This window comes from Neoarius graeffei, chromosome 7, assembly GCF_027579695.1.
Source record: "Neoarius graeffei isolate fNeoGra1 chromosome 7, fNeoGra1.pri, whole genome shotgun sequence".
NCBI classification, from domain to species: domain Eukaryota; kingdom Metazoa; phylum Chordata; class Actinopteri; order Siluriformes; family Ariidae; genus Neoarius; species Neoarius graeffei.
In genome coordinates this window covers 97,380,578-97,405,753 of record NC_083575.1, presented here as the reverse complement: position 1 = coordinate 97,405,753, position 25,176 = coordinate 97,380,578, and the positions used below count along the sequence as shown (strand labels likewise).

The following is a 25,176-nucleotide window of genomic DNA, read 5'->3' as shown; positions in this document are numbered from 1 at the left end:
CTCTGTCAGCTCCATGATTTTGTTCACACACACACACACACACACACACACACACACACACACACACACACACACACACACACACACATGTTGTGAGTCCATTAGTTAGCAGTAGCAGCACATGTTGGTCCTAATGGCTCCTCAGCAGTAATTACAGTCTTTCTGCCCATGTTTCATTCAACATGACACATGCTTTAGTCCAACACCGGCTCTAAACACTCCGTCTCCTCGGGTATGCTCCCTTCTCTCTCTCTCTCTCTCTCTCTCTCTCTCTCTCTCTCCCCCCATTTAGACCCATAATTCCTTCATGGGACAAAGCAGAGGTGAGAGCTCTGTCTCTGTTACAGTAAGAGCACTCTGTGTGTGTGTGTGTGTGTGTGTGTGTGTGTATTAAAATGAATAGCTGCTGTTGACACTTTTCTATTATCAAAACATTTTATATCAAAAATCTGTCCCCGTCATCAAGATGACCAATAGAGACTCTGAAATGAACCAGTTCTTCAAATTAATTCATTTCTAATTCCAAAGGCAGAGTTTTAAAGAAAAGCCCTGTTTAGACGGGATTAGTTTGCCATGTGGAGGTGTGTAACGGTTTTGTTCCTGGAGTGTTTTTGGGATGTCAGTGAATTTTTATACAGCCTGTGTGGAAAGATGATGCTGTATTTTACCTTCTACAAGCTTTCTATCAAGCTGATGTGTTTGAGCAGAAACATTAAAGCGCTGCTGCATCGCTCTCTTTAGGTAGAGACGAATCGAGGATGAAATCCCACTGTGCCATGATCACCAGGTTACCGGCAGTTGAATGGCATTGTGGGTAACTTCGATAAACCAAAAACATTAACATGGAGAATTTCAGTATAAAATAAATCTGGGTTGTTATTGTTGTTGATCACGTTAATTGTAGAGATAACTATGCAAATTGTTCAGGGTGGAGTTTGTCATGTGATTTCATTTCTGCACACGTTTCTGTCTTTATTAATCACGCTGTCCTGTTTTTGCTGCAGAACATAAGTGACAAAAAACAAGGACACAGTTTGTGACAGACAGCAAATGCAACTGTCTTTTCTGCTTTCTGCTTTCTGCATTCTCCACGACTCAGTGTACTTTACATCATCACTTTCACCTCGTACGCATGTTTAACGCTGTGATATTCTACTGTCCACTAGAGGGCTGTAAAGAGTGCCTCCTCTCAGCACACAGCAAGTTTAATTTGTTTGCAGTTCCCTTCATGTGATTTTTCTTTTTTTTTTTTTTATTTAAACAATGCGATGTGTTTGTTTTGGTCTTGTCTCCACCCCGTTCCCGTTATTGGCCTGTTACCCTAATGTGTTTGCCTGTCTGGTATTTATTTCCCCATTAGTTTGGTTATTGATGCGTTAGTGACCCTCACACCTTCTCAGTGTTATTGCTGACGTTACGGATAATGCGTCGAGTTTAACTACTGAACTTATTCCTGTTAACTCTCTGCTTTATCAGTTATGTACGTAATAACGTCCGCAGTAATGACCTCAGATGCTCAGACCGTCTCAGGTGTTCAGATTCAGTGTCAGTAATCACACTGAGAGCAGCCTCCGTTTATAAACAATTAACAGATAACATATAACCATTTTATTGATTTATATCTCATTAAAAACAGCTAGTACACTAATTATACACACGTTATTACAAATTTAAACAACTATATCACAAAATAATGTTACTTTAATAAAGAAAAAATATATTTATTTTATATATAATCTTTTAAATTGAGCAAACAGTATATTAAGCCTTAATTACCACTTTATATCTGGTTATAAACAGTTAATAGACTGTTAATAAAATACTCATTACTGATGTAAGTATTCTTGCTCTCCTTCTCTCCTTCTGTCATTCTATCCTTTTCTCTTTTCCATTCATCGCTTATTCCTCATCCCTTTCTCCATCTTTTCCATTATCAGTTTTCTTTCCTTAATTCACATTTTCCTCTCCTCCCTCTACCTCTTTTCTTTATTTTCCCTCAATCTCTTCCTTCATTCTTTTTTCCATTTATCCTCTTTACTTGCTCTGTCTCTTTCTCTTTTCTTCACTTTCAGTCATTTTCCCTGCTCTGTTGTCTTTCATTTCCATTTTTCTTTCTCTCACTCTTCCTTCATCCCTTTTCTATCTTTCCTCTTCTTTTATTGTTTCACCCCTTTCTTTTGCATCTCTCTTTCCCTTCTTGACTCTCCATCTTTTTCCATCTTTTTAAAAATCTATTTTATGCTCCTCCTCCCCCTTCTCTCCTCGCTCTTTTTCTTCCTTTTATCTCTCTCTCTTCCTTTGTTTCTTCCACTCATCCTTTTCTCTCTCATGGTATGTGTATCTTCTGTGGTCTGCCACTGCGTCTGCACACACTCTTCTTACACATCACGTATGAAGCAGACGTCATGCGGCAGCACTTTGTGGCAGGAAGTGATGTCATTACACAATGTAATTTTATTACAGAACGCCAGTTTGGTGAAAACAGCAGTGGAATTTACACACATTCTACCTGAATAATGAGAAATAACAAACACACACACACACACACACACACACACACACTGTGTTTGTGTATTTGGCCTTTCACACTCCACAACAGAGGCCAAACCACAGTTTGTCTGGGTTACAGAGAGCTCTCTCTCTCTCTCTCTCTCTCTCTCCCTCTGTCTCTCTCTCTCCCTCTGTCTCTCTCTCTCTCTCCCTCTCTCTCTCTCTCTCTCTCTCTCTCTCTCTCTCTGTCTCAGCCTCTCTCCCTCTCTCTCTCTGTATCTGTCTCTCTCCCTCTCTTTCTGTATCTCTCTCTCTCTGTATCTGTCTCTCTCCCTCTCTCTCTCTGTATCTGTCTCTCTCTCCCTCTCTTTCTGTATCTCTCTCTATCTCTCTCTCTCTCTCTGTCCTGACTAATGAGAAATAACAAACACCCTGCAGATGGATGGACACACACACACACACACACACACACACACACACACACACACACACACTGTGTTTGTGTATTTGGCCTTTCACACTCCACAACAGAGGCCAAACCACAGTTTGTTTGCGTTACAGAGAGCTCTCTCTCTCTCCCTCTCTGTATCTGTCTCTCTTCCTCTCTCTCTCTTTCTGTATCTCTCTCTGTATCTCTCTCTATCTGTCTCTCTCTCTGTATCTGTCTCTCTCTCCCTCTCTCTTTCTGCCTCTCTCCCTCTCTTTCTGTATCTCTCTCTGTATCTGTCTCTCTCTCCCTCTCTCTCTTTCTGTATCTCTCTGTCTGTATCTCTCTTTCTTTCTGTATCTCTCTGTCTGTATCTCTCTTTCTTTCTGTATCTCTCTTTCTGTATCTTTCTTTTTGTATCTCTCTCTTTCTGTATCTCTCTCTTTCTGTATCTCTCTCTTTCTTTCTGTATCTCTCTTTTTGTATCTCTCTTTCTGTATCTCTCTTTCTTTCTGTATCTCTCTCTTTCTTTCTGTATCTCTCTGTATCTCTCTTTCTTTCTGTATCTCTCTTTCTTTTTGTATCTCTCTTTCTGTATCTCTCTGTATCTCTCTCTCTTTCTGTATCTCTCTTTCTGTATCTCTCTCTTTCTGTATCTCTCTCTTTCTGTATCTCTCTTTCTTTTTGTATCTCTCTCTTTCTGTATCTCTCTCTTTCTGTATCTCTTTCTTTTCTGTATCTCTCTCTTTCTGTATCTCTCTTTCTGTATCTCTCTCTTTCTGTATCTCTCTTTCTGTATCTCTCTCTTTCTTTTCTGTATCTCTCTCTTTCTGTATCTCTCTTTCTGTATCTCTCTCTTTCTGTATCTCTCTTTTTGTATCTCTGAAAATTCAAATTCTCTTTCTTTCTGTATCTCTCTCTTTCTGTATCTCTTTTTTTGTATCTCTCTTTCTGTGTCTCTTTCTTTCTGTATCTCTCTCTCTCTGTCCCTTTTTACACAGATACTCTGTAATATTGGTGTAAAAATGCACCACAATATTCCAGCCCTGTTTTAAAAATGACAGCGATTGAGGTGTTTTTGTTATCCATCACATGTATCCCTCTCTCCAAATACAAGCAGAGTTGCTGAGTATCATATGGTCATGTGATCACTTCTGTGAAATAATTCATGTTTAAGGGAAGCAACAGCCTCAGTATATATAACACGATTGTGTCCTTTAGCCTTTTCAGTGGAAACGAGTGTGTTACAGAAAATACAGAGAGAGAGAGAGAATCAGGGGAAGGGTAATGAGGAGGAGAGGAGTGGATGGAGAGACTTGTGTGAGCAATGCGTTTGTGGATCAGAATTATGTTGGAAGAGAAAGTGAAGAGAAACAGGAAGTGATTTGAAACAGGACGGCTTGCGGATCTTAGATGCCATAGACGGAGATGTTTGAATTCACGCTGGTTTTGGAAAGAAGGTCAAACGCATCACACCCCGTCCCATCGCGCCACCTGTCCTTTTTACACAGACGCCGATTCCGGCTCTGTTACTACCAATCGCTCAGCTCAGAGGAGGAACACCACACACGCCGCTCCACATTCAGACGCTTTATACAGAACACAAGGAGGAGGAAAGGCATAAGATTCCCACCATTTTTTTTTTGCTTTGTCATTTTCACTCTTTCACCCCTTTCTTTCACTTTCTCAGTCACACTGTCTTTGTCTCCTGTTTCTATCCTTCATCATTTTTCTATTTTTTACTCTTGTCTTTTTCTATTTGTCAATGTCAATCTCTTTTCTCTCCATCCCTCACTCCCTTATTTGTCTGTCCATCTGTCCATCTCTCTCTTCATCTATCCATCTGTCCATCTCTCTCTTCATCTATCCATCTGTCCATCCATCCTGTGTGTGTGTGTGTGATCACTACATTACATTACAGGTGTTTAGCAGAGGTATCGGCACTACATGGGTATATTCCCCATAATTCTGTTCACCACACACCGAACAGCCTCATTCTGTCTGCCTGAAGAGTCATTTACAGATTGAATCAGTGAATCACTCGTCCTGAAATTGAACACTCATGCTTGTGCTTATGATAGCAAATAAACAGTTGTGAATCTGCAAACACCATGTTCAAAGTGATGGTGAAGTTTGTTTTCAAAAGGAAAGGTGGGGTTAAAAGCTTCTGATCCTGATTGGAAGATGTAGAAGGCAATAACACTCTCTTTCTAACCAATCAGGAACGAGCATTTAACAGAAATTCAGTGAATGAATGTGTGTGGAGTGACTGATGTGGATAATAATTTGGAGTGAAATCTGGTAGTGAACATGCAGAGGGACATGCGTGAACACACACACACACACACACACACACACACACACACACACACACAGTTTACTGAGCTTATTAGCAGGCCGTCAGGAGGAATTTGCTTAGCTGTAATATTAAAGATTTACTACACTGACAGTTTGAGAGGAGGGGGAGAACACACACACACACACACACACACGCACACACTCTTTTCATTCACTCATCAACTGAGGATAATCCGAATAAAATATTGAACAACATTAGCCATGTAAAACTTTGTGTCTGTTTTACTTTCTCTAACGAAATCTGTGTGTGTGTGTGTGTGTGTGTGTGGGGGGGGGGGGGGGGGGGGGGGGGTTATGATGGGTTCATTCAAAATGTTGTGTAAGAAAACCAATAGCACCTGCTCTATCCACCGCTCCGAAGAGACATGCCTCCCTGCCAAGTCCAAGAAATCACTCACACACACACACACACACACACACACACACACACACACACACACACACACACACAGGCTGTGCCCTGTACCAGTTTGTCATAACCACTTATTTGCGTTAAGCGGCCATGACACACTGAAGTGCAGCGATACTTTTCATTGAACACCTCAGATCTTAAACATGAGAGAGAGAGAGAGAGAGAGAGAGAGAACTCTTAAAATAATCCATAGATTCTGAATATAATAAAGAAGAAAAGTATTGAAATGAAAAAGAAAGAAAGAATGAAATAAAGATTTCACAAAACAGACCCTCAGACAGATAAAGAAAATGAACTCAAAAGAAACAGCATAAATAATAATCAACAAAGAAATAATAAGTAAAAATAAAACGCTGAGAACCATAAATAAAATCAAATAATCAAAACAATATGAATAATTAAGAAATAAAAAGGAAGAAAGAAAAAATGAGCAAAATACATTCAAATGAATGACAGAAAAGAAAATAAGGAAGACAGAATACAGGAGCACATTGCGATATAGAAAGATGGAGAGAATGAAAGGAAGCTGAGCGTGAGAGTTTAAAGTGAAGCTGCTGATTGGTTGGCTGATGTTATGACATCATCAGCTGTCAGAGTTTAAGGATAATAAAAGACAAAAGTATTAAACCTGCACTTAATGTCAGTGACAGAAAAAGATTAAAGTTTGATTAAGTTTTTTTTATAACGTTTCACTTTTAAACTTTCAGACTTTGTTGTGTGTGTGTGTGTGTGTGTGTGTGAGACTGTGTGTGCACGCAAAATGTTTGTCCTTAAGAAAACTGAATGGATCGGAAAAGTCTGGAAATTATGACAAGCATTTTACCACTTAACTTTACACTCAAACATTGTTGTCAAGCATTTTTGAAAGGAAATGGTGGTAATTACCCATAATGCCTTGGGTCTGAGTGGTGCGCCAGAATGTTCTCCATCATTCACACTACTTTCTTTTAACTTCCGAAATTCTTTTAGGAAAAATTTTCAAACCAGATGTCAGAGTTATAACACTGCCGCGTTAGTTGCAACGCTGTGTTACAGCATGGTGTGTGTGTGTGTGTGTGTGTGTGTGTGCAAGAGAGATTAGATTGTGTGTAAAGCCTCCGGACAGGGAGACTCGCAACAGGGAAACCTGAGATCAAACACAGCAGGAGAGAGAAGAGAAATGGATTCTGCCACTGAAGATGAGTGTGTGTGTGTGTGTGTGTGTGTGTGTGTGTGTGTAGCAGTGTGAGCTGCGTTGGGTTCTCCACGGAGGCCTCTGTGTTTCGAGTATGGAAGCAATTACGGCCTCCGAGGAGCCACACACACCCACTGTGCGGGCAAAAAATGCTCTCTCTCCTCTACGGATGGCTAAATTACTTTCGTATGAGGGCAAGGTTAGCATTTCTCCTCTTTACCGTGGTGTGTGTGTGTGTGTGTGTGTGTGTGTGTACTTCATTTTTTTTTTTTATTAGGAATAAATTCCAAGTCGTATTTTTAAATCAGATCTTACATTTCACATCTGTGCAAAAACAAGCTAGAAATTTTCTGTGGCTAATTAGGCTAACGCTACTCGCTGTGTGTGTGGGACGGAGGGAGGGAGGGAGGGAGTGACAGAGGGATGGAAGGAAAGCAGATCCATTTTAATTTTTTTTTTGTTGTTGTTTTCTTGCACCATTTAGGTAAAAGTCATATGTAGTGTAGGAGCAAAGGAAGTGTCATTATAGCATTTTTAAAAAAACATGTCACAATAATCAGCTAATGTTTTAGCATGGGTTTTACAATATTCATAAGACCTACACCTCAACTTTTTAGTTATAAGCCTAGGTCACAACCGGACGTACAATTTTTTGGCTGTGCGATTTTTGGCGTTTCCCAAATCGCTGCGGTTTTTTTGTTCACGGAGAAAGACGCGCGTTGACCGTAAGTTTGTCTTGCAACCTGAAAAAAACGTAAGCGCCCGTAGAGTTTGTTTGACATGACAAAGAGTCTCTGCGGCCGGTCTGCGGCTCGAAAATCAGCCCGTCACACGCGCGCCCTCCGTGTGTTTCACGTGCGCCGTCCGTGCGTTTCTTGCATTTTTTGCACGTAGACCGGCCGTAGGAGCACGTACGGCTGGTTGTGACCGAGGCATTAAGCACAAATAATTAAGATTATATCATTTTTATCATTAATGTGGACTTTATAAAGGTTTTTCTAGCATGAGTTAACCAGACAGGATCTCTGACAGGATTTTAAAGTTGTATTCATAAACAGATTCCTTGTCACTGCTAATGCTTAGTAATGCTAAATGACCTAACGCGAATAAAAATCTGAATGGATTTGTTACATCCGTCCATTATCTGTAGCCACTTATCCTGTACAGGGTCGCGGGCTGGAGCCTATCCCAGCTGACTATGGGCAACAGGCGCTCAATTTAGAGTCACCAGTTAACCTAACCTGCATGTCTTTGGACTGTGGGGGAAACCGGAGCGCCCGGAGGAAACCCACGCGGACACCATGCAAACTCCGCACAGAAAGGCCCTCGCTGGCCATGAACCCAGGACCTTCTTGCTGTGAGGCGACAGCGCTAACCACTACACCACCGTGCCGCCGGATTTGTTACATTTCCTACATTTTCATGATCTTCAGTCTTCATGTGCTCTACATGGCTAACACAAGCTAACCTGACAGGATTTCTCAGAGGATTTTGAGTCATAATTATAAATAGCTAAATACTATAAACGGCTAATGTTAGCCAGCTGACATGAGCTGACCTGACATCATATCTAAGAGTAGAGTACTTGCAAATCATCTTTATAAATGTTCAAAATCTACACTGCTAATTCTAGTCACCTAGTTAACATTAGCTCACTTGACAGGATTTCTCAGAAGATTTTAAAGTTGTCTTCATAAATAAACTAATGATCACTGCTAATGTTAACCAGCTAGCTAACATGCGCTAAGCTGCTAAATCGTCTTCATAAGTGTTTAGGGGCGTAGCTAGGATTTTTCATAGGGGGGGTGGGGGGGTGACACACTGACTGGCAGCCTGAGTGCATTCTGTCACAAAAAATAATTCCCATTGCTAGTTTTAGGCAGCTTAGAAACCGGCTCTTCCATTATTGCTGTTTCTTCCACGTTTTCTTGATGTTGTGTTCTAGAAACGGCACTAAAACTTAGCTTCGAAACCACAAAATGCAACTTTGATGGAAAAAATATATAATAAATTGCTTACCTCTCTTCACGTCGAAGGAAGGAGGAAAGTTTCGCTTGTTTTGACATGGCGAATTATTAACACAAGAGGAAATACTCGTAATTCGCAACTAAAAAGACTGCAGCTACACTGGCAGCTTGACCGTGCTTTCTAGTGCGATTGTGTTGCGCTCGCGCAGGACTGTGTCAGTCCTGCGTGCTTTGGCCCGTGCACCTGAAAGCGCGCCTCGGGCTGCACGCACGCCTAACGAGCTCCGGCACGCACGCCGTGAACAAAGAACACCTGTCTTTAATTAATGAACTATGTTTGCGCTATTTAAGGACCGCGCCCATGCAAGGACGATGCGAAGTATTACGTCACGTCTAGTGTGCTTTACTGAGCCTTGTTCCCTGTTCTTGTTGAGCTCCTGGTTTTTCGACTCCTGTTTCTCATCCCTTGATCTTGTATAGTTTTGCCTCTGACATTCTGTCTGCGCCTTGATTGACCTCCTGCCTGGTTCCTTGATTACAACTTTGCCTGCTGTTTCGGACTGTTTGCCTGTTGTGTGCGTTTAACACACTTTATGTTCATATCGCACTGTGTATTATTTAACATATCTGCACTTACATCCGCCTCTCCTGCACACACTCTGGCAAACTGGGTTTTCATGCCCAAACCACAGGAAGTAAAGGTTATAGAAACCCTAATGAGGCTGAGGTGACAATCTAGTTTTAAAAAAAAAGCTAGAAAAATTACAGTGGGTGCTTTTCTTATATTCTTATGTGGCTATTGAAAAAATGTATGGTCCAACAGGGGGGGGGGGTGTCACAGGCACCCCAGGACCCCTCCAGCCACGCCCCTGTGGTTATGTCACTGCTAGTTCTAGCTAGCTGGCTAATATGACCTAACCTGAAAGGATTTCTGAGAGGTCATTAAAACATATTCGAAAATGTTGTTATTTTCACTGATAACTGTAGCTAGACAGCTGGCACAAGCTTTAAAAAAATAATAATAAAAAAATTATATTCTAATGCTAGTTAGCTGTCAAACATGACATGATTTCTGAGGGTAGTTTTGTTCGTGTTCATCATTGTTTATAATTTCCACTGCTAATCTAGCTAGCAACATTACCTTCTCTGCAGAAATTCATAAATATTTGTATTCTTTATTGCCAATTGTTCACTAAACTTGGAAAACATGATGTTTTTAAGAGGAATGTTATTTCTTTATACAACCCTGATTCCAAAAAAGTTGGGACAAAGTACAAATTGTAAATAAAAACGGAATGCAATAATTTACAAATCTCAAAAACTGATATTGTATTCACAATAGAACATAGACAACATATCAAATGTCGAAAGTGAGACATTTTGAAATTTCATGCCAAATATTGGCTCATTTGAAATTTCATGACAGCAACACATCTCAAAAAAGTTGGGACAGGGGCAATAAGAGGCTGGAAAAGTTAAAGGTACAAAAAAGGAACAGCTGGAGGACCAAATTGCAACTCATTAGGTCAATTGGCAATAGGCCATTAACATGACTGGGTATAAAAAGAGCATCTTGGAGTGGCAGCGGCTCTCAGAAGTAAAGATGAGAAGAGGATCACCAATCCCCCTAATTCTGCGCCGACAAATAGTGGAGCAATATCAGAAAGGAGTTCGACAGTGTAAAATTGCAAAGAGTTTGAACATATCATCATCTACAGTGCATAATATCATCAAAAGATTCAGAGAATCTGGAAGAATCTCTGTGCGTAAGGGTCAAGGCCGGAAAACCATACTGGGTGCCCGTGATCTTCGGGCCCTTAGACGGCACTGCATCACATACAGGCATGCTTCTGTATTGGAAATCACAAAATGGGCTCAGGAATATTTCCAGAGAACATTATCTGTGAACACAATTCACCGTGCCATCCGCCGTTGCCAGCTAAAACTCTATAGCTCAAAGAAGAAGCCGTATCTAAACATGATCCAGAAGCGCAGACGTCTTCTCTGGGCCAAGGCTCGTTTAAAATGGACTGTGGCAAAGTGGAAAACTGTTCTGTGGTCAGACGAATCAAAATGTGAAGTTCTTTATGGAAATCAGGGACGCCGTGTCATTCGGACTAAAGAGGAGAAGGGCGACCCAAGTTGTTATCAGCGCTCAGTTCAGAAGCCTGCATCTCTGATGGTATGGGGTTGCATTAGTGCGTGTGGCATGGGCAGCTTACACATCTGGAAAGACACCATCAATGCTGAAAGGTATATCCAGGTTCTAGAGCAACGTATGCTCCCATCCAGACGACGTCTCTTTCAGGGAAGACGTTGCATTTTCCAACATGACAATGCCAAACCACATACTGCATCAATTACAGCATCATGGCTGCGTAGAAGAAGGGTCCGGGTACTGAACTGGCCAGCCTGCAGTCCAGATCTTTCACCCATAGAAAACATTTGGCGCATCATAAAACGGAAGATACGACAAAAAAGACCTAAGACAGTTGAGCAACTAGAATCCTACATTAGACAAGAATGGGTTAACATTCCTCTCCCTAAACTTGAGCAACTTGTCTCCTCAGTCCCCAGACGTTTACAGACTGTTGTAAAGAGAAAAGGGGATGTCTCACAGTGGGAAACATGGCCTTGTCCCAACTTTTTTGAGATGTGTTGTTGTCATGAAATTTAAAATCACCTAATTTTTCTCTTTAAATGATACATTTTCTCAGTTTAAACATTTGATACACTACCGTTCAAAAGTTTGAGGTCACCCAGACAATTTTGTGTTTTCCATGAAAAGTCACACTTTTATTTCCCACCATAAGTTGTAAAATTAATAGAAAATATAGTCAAGACATTTTTCTGGCCATTTTGAGCATTTAATCGACCCCACAAATGTGATGCTCCAGAAACTCAATCTGCTCAAAGGAAGGTCAGTTTTATAGCTTCTCTAAAGAGCTCAACTGTTTTCAGCTGTGCTAACATGATTGTACAAGGGTTTTCTAATCATCCATTAGCCTTCTGAGGCAATGAGCAAACACATTGTACCATTAGAACACTGGAGTGAGAGTTGCTGGAAATGGGCCTCTATACACCTATGGAGATATTGCACCAAAAACCACACATTTGCAGCTAGAATAGTCATTTAGCACATTAGCAATGTATAGAGTGGATTTCTGATTAGTTTAAAGTGATCTTCATTGAAAAGAACGGTGCTTTTCTTTCAAAAATAAGGACATTTCAAAGTGACCCCAAACTTTTGAACGGTAGTGTATGTCATCTATGTTCTATTCTGAATAAAATATGGAATTTTGAAACTTCCACATCATTGCATTCTGTTTTTATTTACAATTTGTACTTTGTCCCAACTTATTTGGAATCGGGATCGTACATTAAAATTTTATTTATTGTTTTCCTTGCTAACAAAGATTAAGTAGCAACCTAACCTGACAAGATTTCTGAGAGGATTTCTAACTTAGTAAATACTCATAATCTATAATGTATTTCTTTCAGGGGAATTCATGGCCTAATGGTTAGAGAAACAGCTTTGGGACCAAAAGGTTGCCAGCTTGATTCCCTGAACCAGCAGAAATGGCTGAAGTGCCCTTGAGCAAGGCATCTGACCCCCAACTGCTCCCCAGGCTACTCTGGTTATGTTGTACATTGCTCTGGATAGGAGTGTCTGCTAAATACTATTAATATATATATATATATATATATATATATATATATATATAAACTGGGTACTAAATATACTCACAGTCAATAAACTATACGGTTTTGAATGGTGATGTTGGTTTTAATTTGAAACAAAATGATGAAACAAATAATACAGATAAAACTAAATCTTTGATGTGAATACTCTATTCAGAATTTGGCAAAAATTCTGCAAATTTGTGGAAAAATGGCGGCTTGATCTGGGACATGATAAATGGTCGACTACATTGCATTCCCTTAAAAAGGTTGTAGTCCACTGAAAAGTCTACAGTTATCACTAATTGTATTTTAAGTTGTAACTTTATACACCTAAGGATTGGTGCGCTCACAGAATAATCATAACCGTAATAAAACATCACGCATAATATTTGATCACCGTCGTAACTCCATTTTCCGCAAACCCAAAACCAATACGATCGTGTGTTTTGATCTAAACGGAAAGCCTCAGGGTCGAGGTCACGACCTCACCAAAAGTAGGAACTTAAAATCACTACGCCATATAAACATTTAGATATAAATCTGCGATTTTGTTTTTTAAAGCGAAAGCTGAAAGTTAGGTATAGAATATGTTTCTTACAGAATGTGTTACGATGGTAGCTGGTCTTGTATGAGTTTCTGAGCTATAAAATGAGTTGTGGTCTATTTTTTACCGTAGCGTGTTATTTGTGTGCGGGGAAGGACACACATTAACAATCTGCATGTGTAGAATGGAATTTTCCACTCCAACAGTTAGAAGTTGATCGTGCTTCCATTTGCGGTCTTTCTGTTACGCGAGTGATCTGTTCAGACGTTATCACTGAAAAGGTGAGTTTTGACAGTTTTATTTTGTTTTAGTCTTGCAGTATAAGGCAATAGAATGTTTCTTTTTCATCTTACTTTCATATTTCGTAGTGTTTGCGTATTTTTGGCCAATATTTTGCAACCATGGTCAATTTAGATCGAACTTTTGATAGAATCTACGGCCAGTCATTTTGCCCCGCGCCTGCCTCGCGCTCCGTCCGGTGCGGTAGTGATGTCCCGTTGCTCGCGCGCCGCAGTAGAGACCCGCGCGACCTTCAGCCGGTACAGTCGCTGTTCTTTTACCACCGCCGTTATTCTCATCTTTCCGGTGCGTTCTTGATTTTTCCATTGTGTCCTATTTCGCCGTATCAAATACTCAAACTGTATCATATTATTCATATTTCAGTGAATAATCAATTCAGTCATCATAACTTGGCATTTTTAACCCAAGCAATCAAAAAGAGGAAATTTATTCAATATTTTCACTCATCTGTGAAGGAGGGGCTTTAATTCTTCATGATGGAGTTATTTTGTGAGTGACAAATATGGTAAAAATGTGTGAATACACAGATTTTAAGTCTTTTGACTTTCAAGATCACAAGCTTTATGATTTAGAAAATGACATTGATCCAGAGATCCACTTCTACCAGAACATTGACATGAACTGTGAATATTATTCTGAAGATAAGTTTAATTCCAGCATGAAGATGGAGGGGTTTTCAGTGATTCATTTTAATAGTAGGAGTCTCTACAGTAACTTTTCCAAAATTACAGATTACCTACAACAGCTTCAACAAAAGTTTACTATAATAGCAATTTCAGAGACTTGGTTGAGTGATGAAAAAGATCTACAGGAAGGATTAGAAGGTTATGAAATGTTTTGGCAAAACAGGGGCAATAAAGGGGGAGGGGGTGTTGCCCTGTTTGTGATGTCTGCTTTTAAATGCAAAGTTATTGGGGATATGACCATTGTTATTGACCATTTGATGGAGTGTATAACCATTGAAAGATCCAAAAACATATTAATTAGTTGTATTTATTGAACACCGGGGTCATGTATTGATCAATTCAAAAAGATGTCTGAATTATATGAAAAACATAATGATAAGACTATTTTGGTTTGTGGTGACTTCATCATTGATTTATTGAAATCTAATGATCATATGAAAACTGCAGAGTTTGTTAATATTATGTTTAGTTTGAGTTTCCATCCGTTAATTGTAAAACCTAGCAGAATAACCAAAGATTCTGCAACATTGATTGATAATACTTTTACAAATGTAACTGATGTGAAAATAGTTAGTGGCTTATTAGTGACTGATGTACCGTAAGTGATCATTTGCCTGTTTTTGCTGTGTTAGAAATGAAGAAAAAGTTAAAAGTAGGAACAAATACGCAGACTAGTAATTTAGTTAGAATTAAATCACCAGAGGCAATTATGGCACTCAAGGCAGACCTTATAAATCATGATTGGCAGGAAGTTTATGTACTGTAGACAATATTAATCAATCATATGATGCATTTTTAGATACATTTTTGTTACTTTATGACCACCATTGCCTATTGAAAGAACATAGACAAAAATCCAAAAAAGAAGGGAAAACCATGGTTTACAGAAGGGTTGGAAAAAGCTTGTAAAAAGAAAACTAGGCTTTATAGGGAATTTATCACACATAGAACAAAGGATAAGGAGGACAAGTACAAAAAATATAAAAACAAATTGACATCTATTATGAGACTGTACAAAATAGACTATTATGATCAATTGCTGCTAAGACATAAAAATAACATTAAGGGTACCTGGAGATGCTCAATGGTATGATAATAAATCATAGTAAAAATGATTTTCCAACATATTTTGTAAAAAATGATAATTCAATTATTGAAAATATTGAGGAAATTGCTAATGAGTTTAATGATTTTTTGTTAATGTAGGCCCAAATTTAGCAAGGGAAATTAGTGATGTAGACCATAATTATGATTTTGCATTCAACAGTAATAATTCAATGTTCCTTGGCGGAGTTTGTGAGAGTGATGTATTAGAAGTGGTCCGAAAGTTTAAGAGTAAAAAAATCTACAGATGATAATACAATTGATATGTCACTTATAAAGGAAGTAATGGACTGTGTCCTCAAACCATTTACTTACCGTATATATGTAATAAATCCTTTCAAACGTGGGGGCGGCACGGTGGTGTAGTGGTTAGCGGTGTCGCCTCACAGCAAGAAGGTCCGGGTTCGAGCCCCGTGGCCGGCGAGGGCATTTCTGTGTGGAGTTTGCATGTTCTCCCCGTGTCCGCGTGGGTTTCCTCCGGGTGCTCCGGTTTCCCCCACAGTCCAAAGACATGCAGGTTAGGTTAACTGGTGACTCTAAATTGAGCGTAGGTGTGAATGTGAGTGTGAATGGTTGTCTGTGTCTATGTGTCAGCCCTGTGATGACCTGGCGACTTGTCCAGGGTGTACCCCGCCTTTCGCCCGTAGTCAGCTGGGATAGGCTCCAGCTTGCCTGTGACCCTGTAGAACAGGATAAAGTGGCTAGAGATAAGAAGATGAGATGAAAATGGCTAAGGTGGTCCCAGTCTATAAAAGTGGTGATAAACATATTGCATCAAATTACAGACCTGTGTCTTTGCGACCTCAGTTTTCAAAAATACTCGAAAAATTGTTTGTAAATAGACTGGATGATTTTATGGAGAAATATGAGCTATTGAGGGCAGCACGGTGGTGTAGTGGTTAGCGCTGTCGCCTCACAGCAAGAAGGTCCTGGGTTCGAGCCCCGTGGCCGGCGAGGGCCTTTCTGTGTGGAGTTTGCATGTTCTCCCCGTGTCCGCGTGGGTTTCCTCCGGGTGCTCCGGTTTCCCCCACAGTCCAAAGACATGCAGGTTAGGTTAACTGGTGACTCTAAATTGAGCGTAGGTGTGAATGTGAGTGTGAATGGTTGTCTGTGTCTATGTGTCAGCCCTGTGATGACCTGGCGACTTGTCCAGGGTGTACCCCGCCTTTCGCCTGTAGTCAGCTGGGATAGGCTCCAGCTTGCCTGCAACCCTGTAGAAGGATAAAGCGGCTAGAGATAATGAGATAATGAGCTATTGAGTGACCATCAATATGGGTTTAGGAGCAACTGATCAACATCTTTAGCAGTAATAGAATTTGTAGAAAATATAGCTACAGCCGCCTTTCGCCCGTAGTCAGCTGGGATGGGCTCCAGCTTGCCTGCGACCCTGTAGAAGGATAAAGCAGCTAGAGATAATGAGATGAGATGAGATATAGCTACAGCTATAGATAAGAAACAATACGCTGTAGGTGTTTTTGTTGATTTACGTAAAGCGTTTGACACAATTAATCATTCCTTACTTCTGCAGAAATTGGAGTGTTATGGCATGAGAGGTGTTACACTAAATTGGATAAGAAGTTATTTAAATAATAGGTTTCAGTATGTAAAAATTAGTAATACTGTGTCACATCTTAGAAAAGTAACTTGTGTTGTTACAAAAGGTTCACTATTGGGACCTAAGTTATTTATACTTTATTTGAATGATATTTGTACAGTATTTAATAAGTTGAAATTTATTGCATTTGCGGATGATACAAATTTATTTTGTTTAGGACCAGATATTAAAGAATTGTTGACAACAGTAGAAAAGGAGTTGATCAGGTTAAAAGAATGGTTTGATATCAGTAAGTTAGCATTAAATGAAAATAAAAAAAAAAATTATGGTGTTTGGTGGGGTTAGGGCAAATTGTGAAATTTAATTAATCCTAAATGGAGTCGAAATTGAAAGAGTATATGAAACTAAATTCTTGGGAGTAATTTTAGATCATAAATTCAGCTGGAAGCCACATATAGAATATATAAAATAGAAATTATCTAAAACTATTGGTATTATTTACAAAACAAGTGATTTTTTTGAACAAGAAATGTCTGCGTATATTGTATTTCTCACTTATAATGCCATATATGTCATATTGTGTTGAGGTTTGGGGAAATACATATAGAACATATATAGACCCTATAATTAAACTCCAGAAAAGAGTTATCAGAATAATAAGTAAAGCTTCCTATCGTGAAACCACTAATACACTATTTATATAGAGTCTTGTACCTTAAAATTCTTAGATATTGTATACTTAAAAACATTAGAAATACCATTTAAAGAATAAAAAAGTCTTCCCAACTGTATTCAAAACAATTTTAAATTAAGAGAAAAAAATTATAATTTAAGAGGGTTGGGTGTCTTTGAAAGAAGTAATGTGAGAACTAATGTTAAATACAGATGTGTTTCATTTTTGGGAGTTATATTGTGGAATGGACTTGGTGATGATTTGAAATTGTGTAGATCGCTGTTGAGTTTTTAAAAAAAACATTGAAAGGTAAAATAATTAAGGATTATAATGTAAAATGATTGACGTGAAATGATTAAGAATAATAATTTAGAGTAATTTTTGTTATGTTTTTTTTCCTTGTATTACTGATATTCTGGGTTATTTTATGGATTGTACAGGATAGGCAAAAATAAGCCTTGGCTTCAGCCTATTCCTTTATCGGTTACAGAGTTTGTTAAATTTTTTGTTGTGTGAAAATGTTTAGTGCAAGCATGTATAATAATTCTTTGTCAGTTGAGTGCACAAAATTTAAGTGTTGTATTGTAGATTGTAACTGAAATAAACCATTCATTCATTCATTCATTCATTCATTATATGTAAATCAATTTTACAAAAGCATTTGAATTGTAATAAAAAAAAAATTCCACAGTGGAGGCCAGATAAAGCAAGATACTATTTTTATTCTTATTAAACATGACAAAACCATAATGTCCCAAATGAGAGACCAGTTTCTGAGATGGGCCCGTATATATATATATATATATATATATATATATATATATATATATATATATATATATATATATATATATACACACAAGCTATTGAGCTAGTATTTTTAAAAATTAAATTGGGTTAGCAAACACTGTTAGTTCATTAGTAAATGTTAAGAATCTTATTTGTGTATGCTAGCAATCTAACATGAACTAAAGCTACGGTCACAGTACAGCTCGCGATGCATTGCAAAGGGTTATTGATGAAAATGAAACGTTTTGGTGATGATGCATTGCGATATACAGGCAAGCTAAAAGTTGTGGTCACACAGCAGGTGAACACTTAACTGTCACACTTTCCTGAGCTCGAGATCGGTGATGCTCGCTCTTGGGACCCAGTCATTATGGGAAACACCTGTTGCTGATTTGAGTGCAATCAACACGCACATATAAGGACACAGAGGCTTTGCGAAGTATTATCATTATCCCAGTCATGTTTGTTTCTTGCCATGTTTATGGCTCTGGTTAAATACTCTGCTTTATGACTCTGCTTTCTGTTTTGCTTTTGGTTTCGTTTGTGTTTTGTTACTGGGACCTTGCCTCACGTTTTTTTTTTTGTAAATATCACACCTGCTAATAAACACTCTTCCTGCACTTAGATTCATCTACTGCTGCATACCTGACAGAATACTTCACAAAGTCTCTGTGAAAACAGGGTCCTTGTATGCGTGTGCTGATTTCATTAAAATCAGCAGGTGTTTCCCATAACGACTGGGTCCCAAGAGTGCGCACAACACGCTCTGAAGGATCCCTGAATGTAAATGCACTTTTAAAGTCTTGGGAAAGGTTAGGCTGTGCCAAGCTGCTGTGCTGATGAGGCTCCCGCGAACATCAGGGACATGAATTTGAGACAAATACATCTCAAGAGGCTTGACAAAGGTTCCCTGAGCTTCATGGATTATTCCCAGACCCATCTGTGAGCATTCACAGCTTAGTTTGCAGACAAAAACATCATCGCCAAATTTCAATGCATGCATTAAAATTTTCATGATGTTTTTGGCCATTCATGAGGTGGAGACACACCAAAAAACAACTCGAGAAGCTTGGAGAACATTCACCGCGCATTGCATGATTAGTGGCGATGCAAACAAATTTTCACTGCCAAGTATTCGCAAACTCATCATAAGCTGTAGTGTGAGCAGGGCCTAATTTGACAGGGTTACTGAGAGGATCTTTTACACACATTTATAAATGTGACTAATCTTCATTGCTAAGAAGAATTAGCACATTGCTAACCTGACAGGATTTCTGGGTGTTTTTTAAAGGTTCAGCATTTTGTTAATAATTTTTATGGCTGAAAGAGTAGCTATAGCATGAGCTAATCTGAATTCATACAGTAAAAGGCCTTAAAGACATCTAAAATTTCAGCCAATTATCATGATAGGAAAATTTAACACTGGCACATACCTGCATACCAGAAAGTGAACAAATAAATCTGAACGACAATTACACACACACACACACACACACACACACCCACACCTTTCTGTCTGACACAATGAGACACGTCTAGACTAGACCACAGCAATGCAGAACCCTCTACTTGGTGTGTGTATGACATTTGTGTGTGTGTGTGTGTGTGTGTGTGTGTGTGTGTGTGTGTGTGCAGTGACAGTGTCTGGGCCTGTTCTGTGACCTTGAGGCCCCTTCTGTGTGTGTGTGTGTGTGTGTGTGTGTGTGTGTGTGTATAGGTGTATGTGTGAATTCCATGTGGCACGGTACAATCCCCTCTAGCAACCCGCATGTGCGCGCGCACGCACACACACACACACACACACACACACACACACACACACACACACACACACACAGTGGGAAACGAGGATAAATCCTCTGTAATTGTGTGTAATGTTAAAATAACGTACGGTGAGTCTGAGAGTTTCAGATTATCGAACCTGCAACCTATTAAGGGTTCCATGTCGTGGGCTGTCTGGATAAATATTTGATTTAATTTGCGTTTGAAAAAGAGATGGATTGGACCAGTGATCGGAACTTGGACCAAAACCCAATCCCCCCCCACCCCACACACACGATAGTTTAACCTTCACCACCAGTTTCCCCTTTGGAGGAATTTCACATTAGGCTCCTTCCTGCTGAAACTGTCCATATAAGTCTAAAGCGTGTGTGTGTGTGTGTGTGTGTGTGTGTGTGTGTGTGTGTGTGTCTGGAGAGAGACTTAAGTGTGTGTGGTTTGAGGTAAAGCACTACTTATGGGTGTTGTTTTAGGCCCTGTAACACTTGCAGTATTTGAAAAACATTTGGTTTTTAATCCCCATTCGGATCATTAGTAGTTGTTGGGTTTTTTTTAACCCATAATGCAGTTCTATGAAAATGGTGCTGAATAGCAAGGCTTCTGGAAGTAACAGTGTGCATGAGATACAATAATACTTTTTAAATTCTCCAGAAAATAATTGCAGACTCCTGAGGATCATCAATCCATCTTTACCTTCATTATAAATGCCAGTGTCAATGAACATGCAAATGAACTTAGCATGAATATGCAAATTTGAACACAACAACATACCACTTGACCCTCCCAGTCTAATATTGCTAGCTAACCAGCGAACAACTGCTAGTAAACTAGCTCAATTTTTTGAATCAACATCTTAATTTGCATAATTTTCTTACTGTCAGAATATAGCGTTACCATGACAACCATTGTCTCTTCATCACTAACATTAGCTAAGCTAGCCTGCAATATAGCTTAGCATTTCGATTTTGAAAATACATTTTGTTACAGATATGTAACAAAATATGTCTTCTGTTAATCTTGGACTTTAGTCCAGAGTTGTGGAATTCATGTATTGACATCACCAACTTAGCTTGTTTGTAGCCCCGCCCCAAAGGACAGAAGTACTGAGTTCAGCTCTGTTTTAAATTAGAACACTTGATGATAGTTACAACAGCAGGTAGTTTGCTTATTGTTGCCTTGTTACAGTACCGATTAAAGTGTTTGTAGTAGTTTGCTATTTGTTCGTGTGTTTTTACAGTAATTATTCTGTTCCTTAATGCATGTACATTTATTTGTGATAAAAAAAGCAGTTTGACTATTTCTGATTTCTTTAAATTGTAGGCATGTTATTCCATCTGTTATCTGTTTGCATGTTTGTGGTAGTCGTGCTACTCCAATGTTTACAGTATTTTGATCATTTGTGTGTTTATGGTGGTCGTTTGACTATTTCTGTGTAGTTTTCTTACTGTCCTGCTTTTTATTGTGTCTATGGTAGGTGTGCTATTCCTGTATTTGCAATATTTTAACCATTTATTCATGTTTTTGTGTGCTATTCCAGCAATTATTGTATTTTGACCATTTGTTAGTGTATTCATGGTGGCATTATCCTCCAGTATTAACTTGCAATTTATACTTACTAGTACCGGTTACGTTACAGTATGACACCCCTAATGGGACAAAAATTACTAACAGGACTTACAGGCAAAGCCAAAGTGCTGATGTTTAGTCAGTGTGAACACTATGGAGAATAAAAACAGCTTTAAGACTGAGTTAAACGGTGTATAAGCACACAGGAGGGACTTGTATTCTGGGAAATACGTTAATGTGGTGTGACATGTTGAGAGCTTTGAGCTCGTGTAAGCTTCTGTGCTTAATAAAACTAGCTGTAGTTAAAGCCGTATAATTGAAACAGTGTGGTGGAATAATGATATATAATCACTTTTCTTTGGTTGCTGTGATTTAATGCAGCTGAGACGATGTATAGCTGAGCAAAGCGCTGAGCTCACTATTTTTTCACTTTTTCTCGTTTCTCTCTCTCTCGGGAGAGAGAGTGACATCCTCCTCCATCTCCACCATGATTACAGCAGGCCGACGTTTAATCTGAGGCGTAGAGAAGATGAACTCCTTCTGCTCTCTGATAATAGATGCTCGTGTTGTAGGACAGCTTGTGTGATCAGTAAAAGTGCCTTGGATAATCACACACACGTGTTTATGGTTCGGTATACGTATGGATCAGACGGCATGCGATGGAGCTGTCAGAATGGATTTCAGTAAGTTTTTGAAGTATTTTGATGTATCTGAAAGGAAAAAATCTACATTTGGATGTTGATCTCACACATTCAACCTCTTTCTCAATTACTTTTAGATTTTCCCAATTATTTTTAATAAAATTAAGTATGATGACAAATCCACACAACTGGTTCTAGAGAATTCCTCTGACCAAACCTCTACTCTCACAGCTACAGTTCTGCTTAGAAAATCAAGAACACTTAAGGGCTCTTTGTCTTGTTGCTTAGGGGAACTGTTAAAAATTCTACAACCCTAGTTCCATAAATTTGGGACACTGTTTAAAACATAAATAAAAAAACAATATATGACAGTTTGCAAATCTTGGAAACCCTATATTTCATTAAATATAAAAAAGAAAACATATCAAATGTTGAAACTGAGAATTTTTTTTGGGAAAAATATATCTATCTAGTCTAAAGTCCTTCCCACACCATATGGTGCATTAGGCAGCGCCGATCTCAATTTCAAAATGAAAAATATATGCTCATTTTGAATTTGATGTCAGCAACACGTTTCAAAAAAGTTGGGACAGGGACATCAAAAGACTGAAAAAGTTGTGTAATGTGAAAGAAAAAACTAATTTGGTTAATTGTCAACAGGTAAGTAACATAATTGGGTATAAAAAGAGCATCCCAGAGAGGCGGAGTCTCTCAGAAGTAAAGAAGGGGAGGGGCTCACCACTCTGTGAAAGACTGCGTGGGCAAACAGTGCAACGATTTAAGAATAACATTCCTGAATGTAAAATTTCCAAGAATTTGTGGATCACATCATCTATGGTCCATAATATCATTAAAAGATTCAGAGAATCTGGAGAAATCTCTGTATGCGAGAGACAAGGCTGAAAACTGACACTGGATGCCTGTGATCTTCAGGCCCTCAGGAGACACTGCATTAAAAGCAGACACGTGTCTGTAGTGGAAATCACTGTATGGGCTCAGGAACACTTCAGAAAACCATCGTCTGTGAAAACACTTCATTACTGCATCCACAAATGCAAGTTAAAACCAGATATAAACAATATCCAGAAACCCCGCCCCCTTCTCTGGGCCGAGCTCTTTTACGATGGACTGAGGCGAAGTGGAAAACTGTCCTGAGGTCTGACGAATCAAAAGTAGAAATTCTTTTTAGAAATCATGGACCCCACGTCCTCCAGGCTAAAGAGGAGAGGGACCAGCTGGCTTGTTATCAGTGCACAGTTCAAAAGCAGCGTCTGTGTTGGTATGAGGGGGCATTAGTGCACATGACATGGGTAGCTTGTACATCTGGGAAGGCATCATTAATGCTGAATGATATAAACACGTTTCAGAGCAATATGCTGCCATCCAGACTAAATCTTTTTCAGGGAAGGCCTTCCTTCTTTCAGCAAGACAACACCAAACCGCTTTCTGCACAGATTAAACTGCATGGCTTTGTAATAAGAGTCCTGGTGCTAAACTGGCCTGTTGCAGTCCAGACCTGTCTCCCATTTAAAACATTTGGTGCATTATGAAGCACAAAATATGACAAAGGAGACCCCAAACTGTTGAACAACTGAAATTATATATCAGGCAAGAATGGGACAACAATTCTCTTTCAAAACTACAGCAATTGGTCTCCTCAGTTCCCAAACATTTACAGAGTGTTATTAAAAGTAGAGGTGATGCAACACAGTGGTAAACACACCCCTGTCCCTGTTTCCTTCACTGTCAGAGATAGGGGTGCAGTAGGAGTCCATTTCTGCTCCCTGAGGTACAGTCTACACTAATGTACTACCAGGGCCTATTATTGGACCTTAAGGTAATTAGGTGTCCCTTCCTAGGACCAAAAAGGGACATAAATATTCCCAAGCAGTATATAAACAGTACAAATAAGTACCTTAGATGGTACTGCCTCAGTGACAAATTGTTGTACCCTTAAAGATACAATAATTAAATAATATTGGCTGGCTTTGAGTGGTCTATTAGATACATGGTTTTCCCCAAAGCGTTTTAGCGTATTGGGCCCGATACGCTTGCTCTGCTTGCCAATACGCTTAGTCGCTTTAGTTAAAATCTGATACACAGTCGCTTTAGTTAAAATCCGATACGCTTAGATTTATACCGATACGTTAAATTTCCTACCGACAAGTAACTAGATACACAGGAGAGCAAATAACAGATCCATTTAGATATTGATTGATATTTGTGTTAAACAAGCGCTCTTTTTTTCCAGTGTTTGTGTTGATTCTATCACAGTAATATGTCCGCGTGGTATGATGTAAACAAACTGTAATCTGTTGGCTGTGTCAAGATCACGTGTTCAAACCGTCCAATCAAAACATCGAAAGAAAACGTCAGACATCCCGGAATTTTTCGATTCATTATAAGCGATCTCATTGGCTGCCGATGTCGTCCCCTACCAGACGGACAAAGCCGACTGATTTTAATCACAAAAGTTTGACCGAGTCTATTATCATTATGGTTTCAATCAAAGATTGGTTGACTAAATGTCGACAAACCCACGTGAGTGATGGCGCACAAAACCAGACAACTGTCACGAAAACGAAAACGTCGTCAATTTTGATCACAGCAACTGGCTCAAAAAGCACTCGCTGGACAATTTGATCCACATCAGCATGGATGACGGCGAGATGGACTATGAGAGGGCTGCCCAACATTGGGCCAAGCAAACGCCAAGGAGAATTAATCTGCTTTACAGGAGTAGAAAACTTAATTCATTAGTTTGGATTTGCAGAAAGATTATGTACTTATAAACACTCTCACCAAGTGAAGTTGTCCAAATGTGTCAAATATAGCATCATTTCAAATAATAATCATAAGCATTTTTGGCAGTGTGATGTCACTGGGATCCATTTAACAAAAGGCGGCTCCGGATTATTCTTTTGTTAAAGGCTCACAGTGACCTCACACTGCCAAATATGCTCATCATTATTATTCGCAATTATGCTACATTTGACACTTATTAACAAATTTTCTTCATGAATGTGT

General features: G+C 39.1%; 1 protein-coding gene across 12 annotated transcripts in view; it reads left to right on the top strand.

The window, feature by feature from the left end:
* The window catches only part of bnc2 (basonuclin zinc finger protein 2), a 319,299-nt gene that overhangs the window by 111,737 nt on the left and 182,386 nt on the right, over nt 1-25,176 (top strand). For 3 of the 12 annotated variants that reach the window (XM_060926622.1, XM_060926624.1, XM_060926623.1), the window contains one exon: nt 293-323. The exons of the other annotated variants lie outside the window; for them this stretch is intronic. In XM_060926622.1, the coding sequence (XP_060782605.1) occupies nt 293-323 (31 nt within the window). The remainder of the gene's footprint in view (nt 1-292; nt 324-25,176) is intronic. 12 annotated transcript variants of the gene reach the window in all.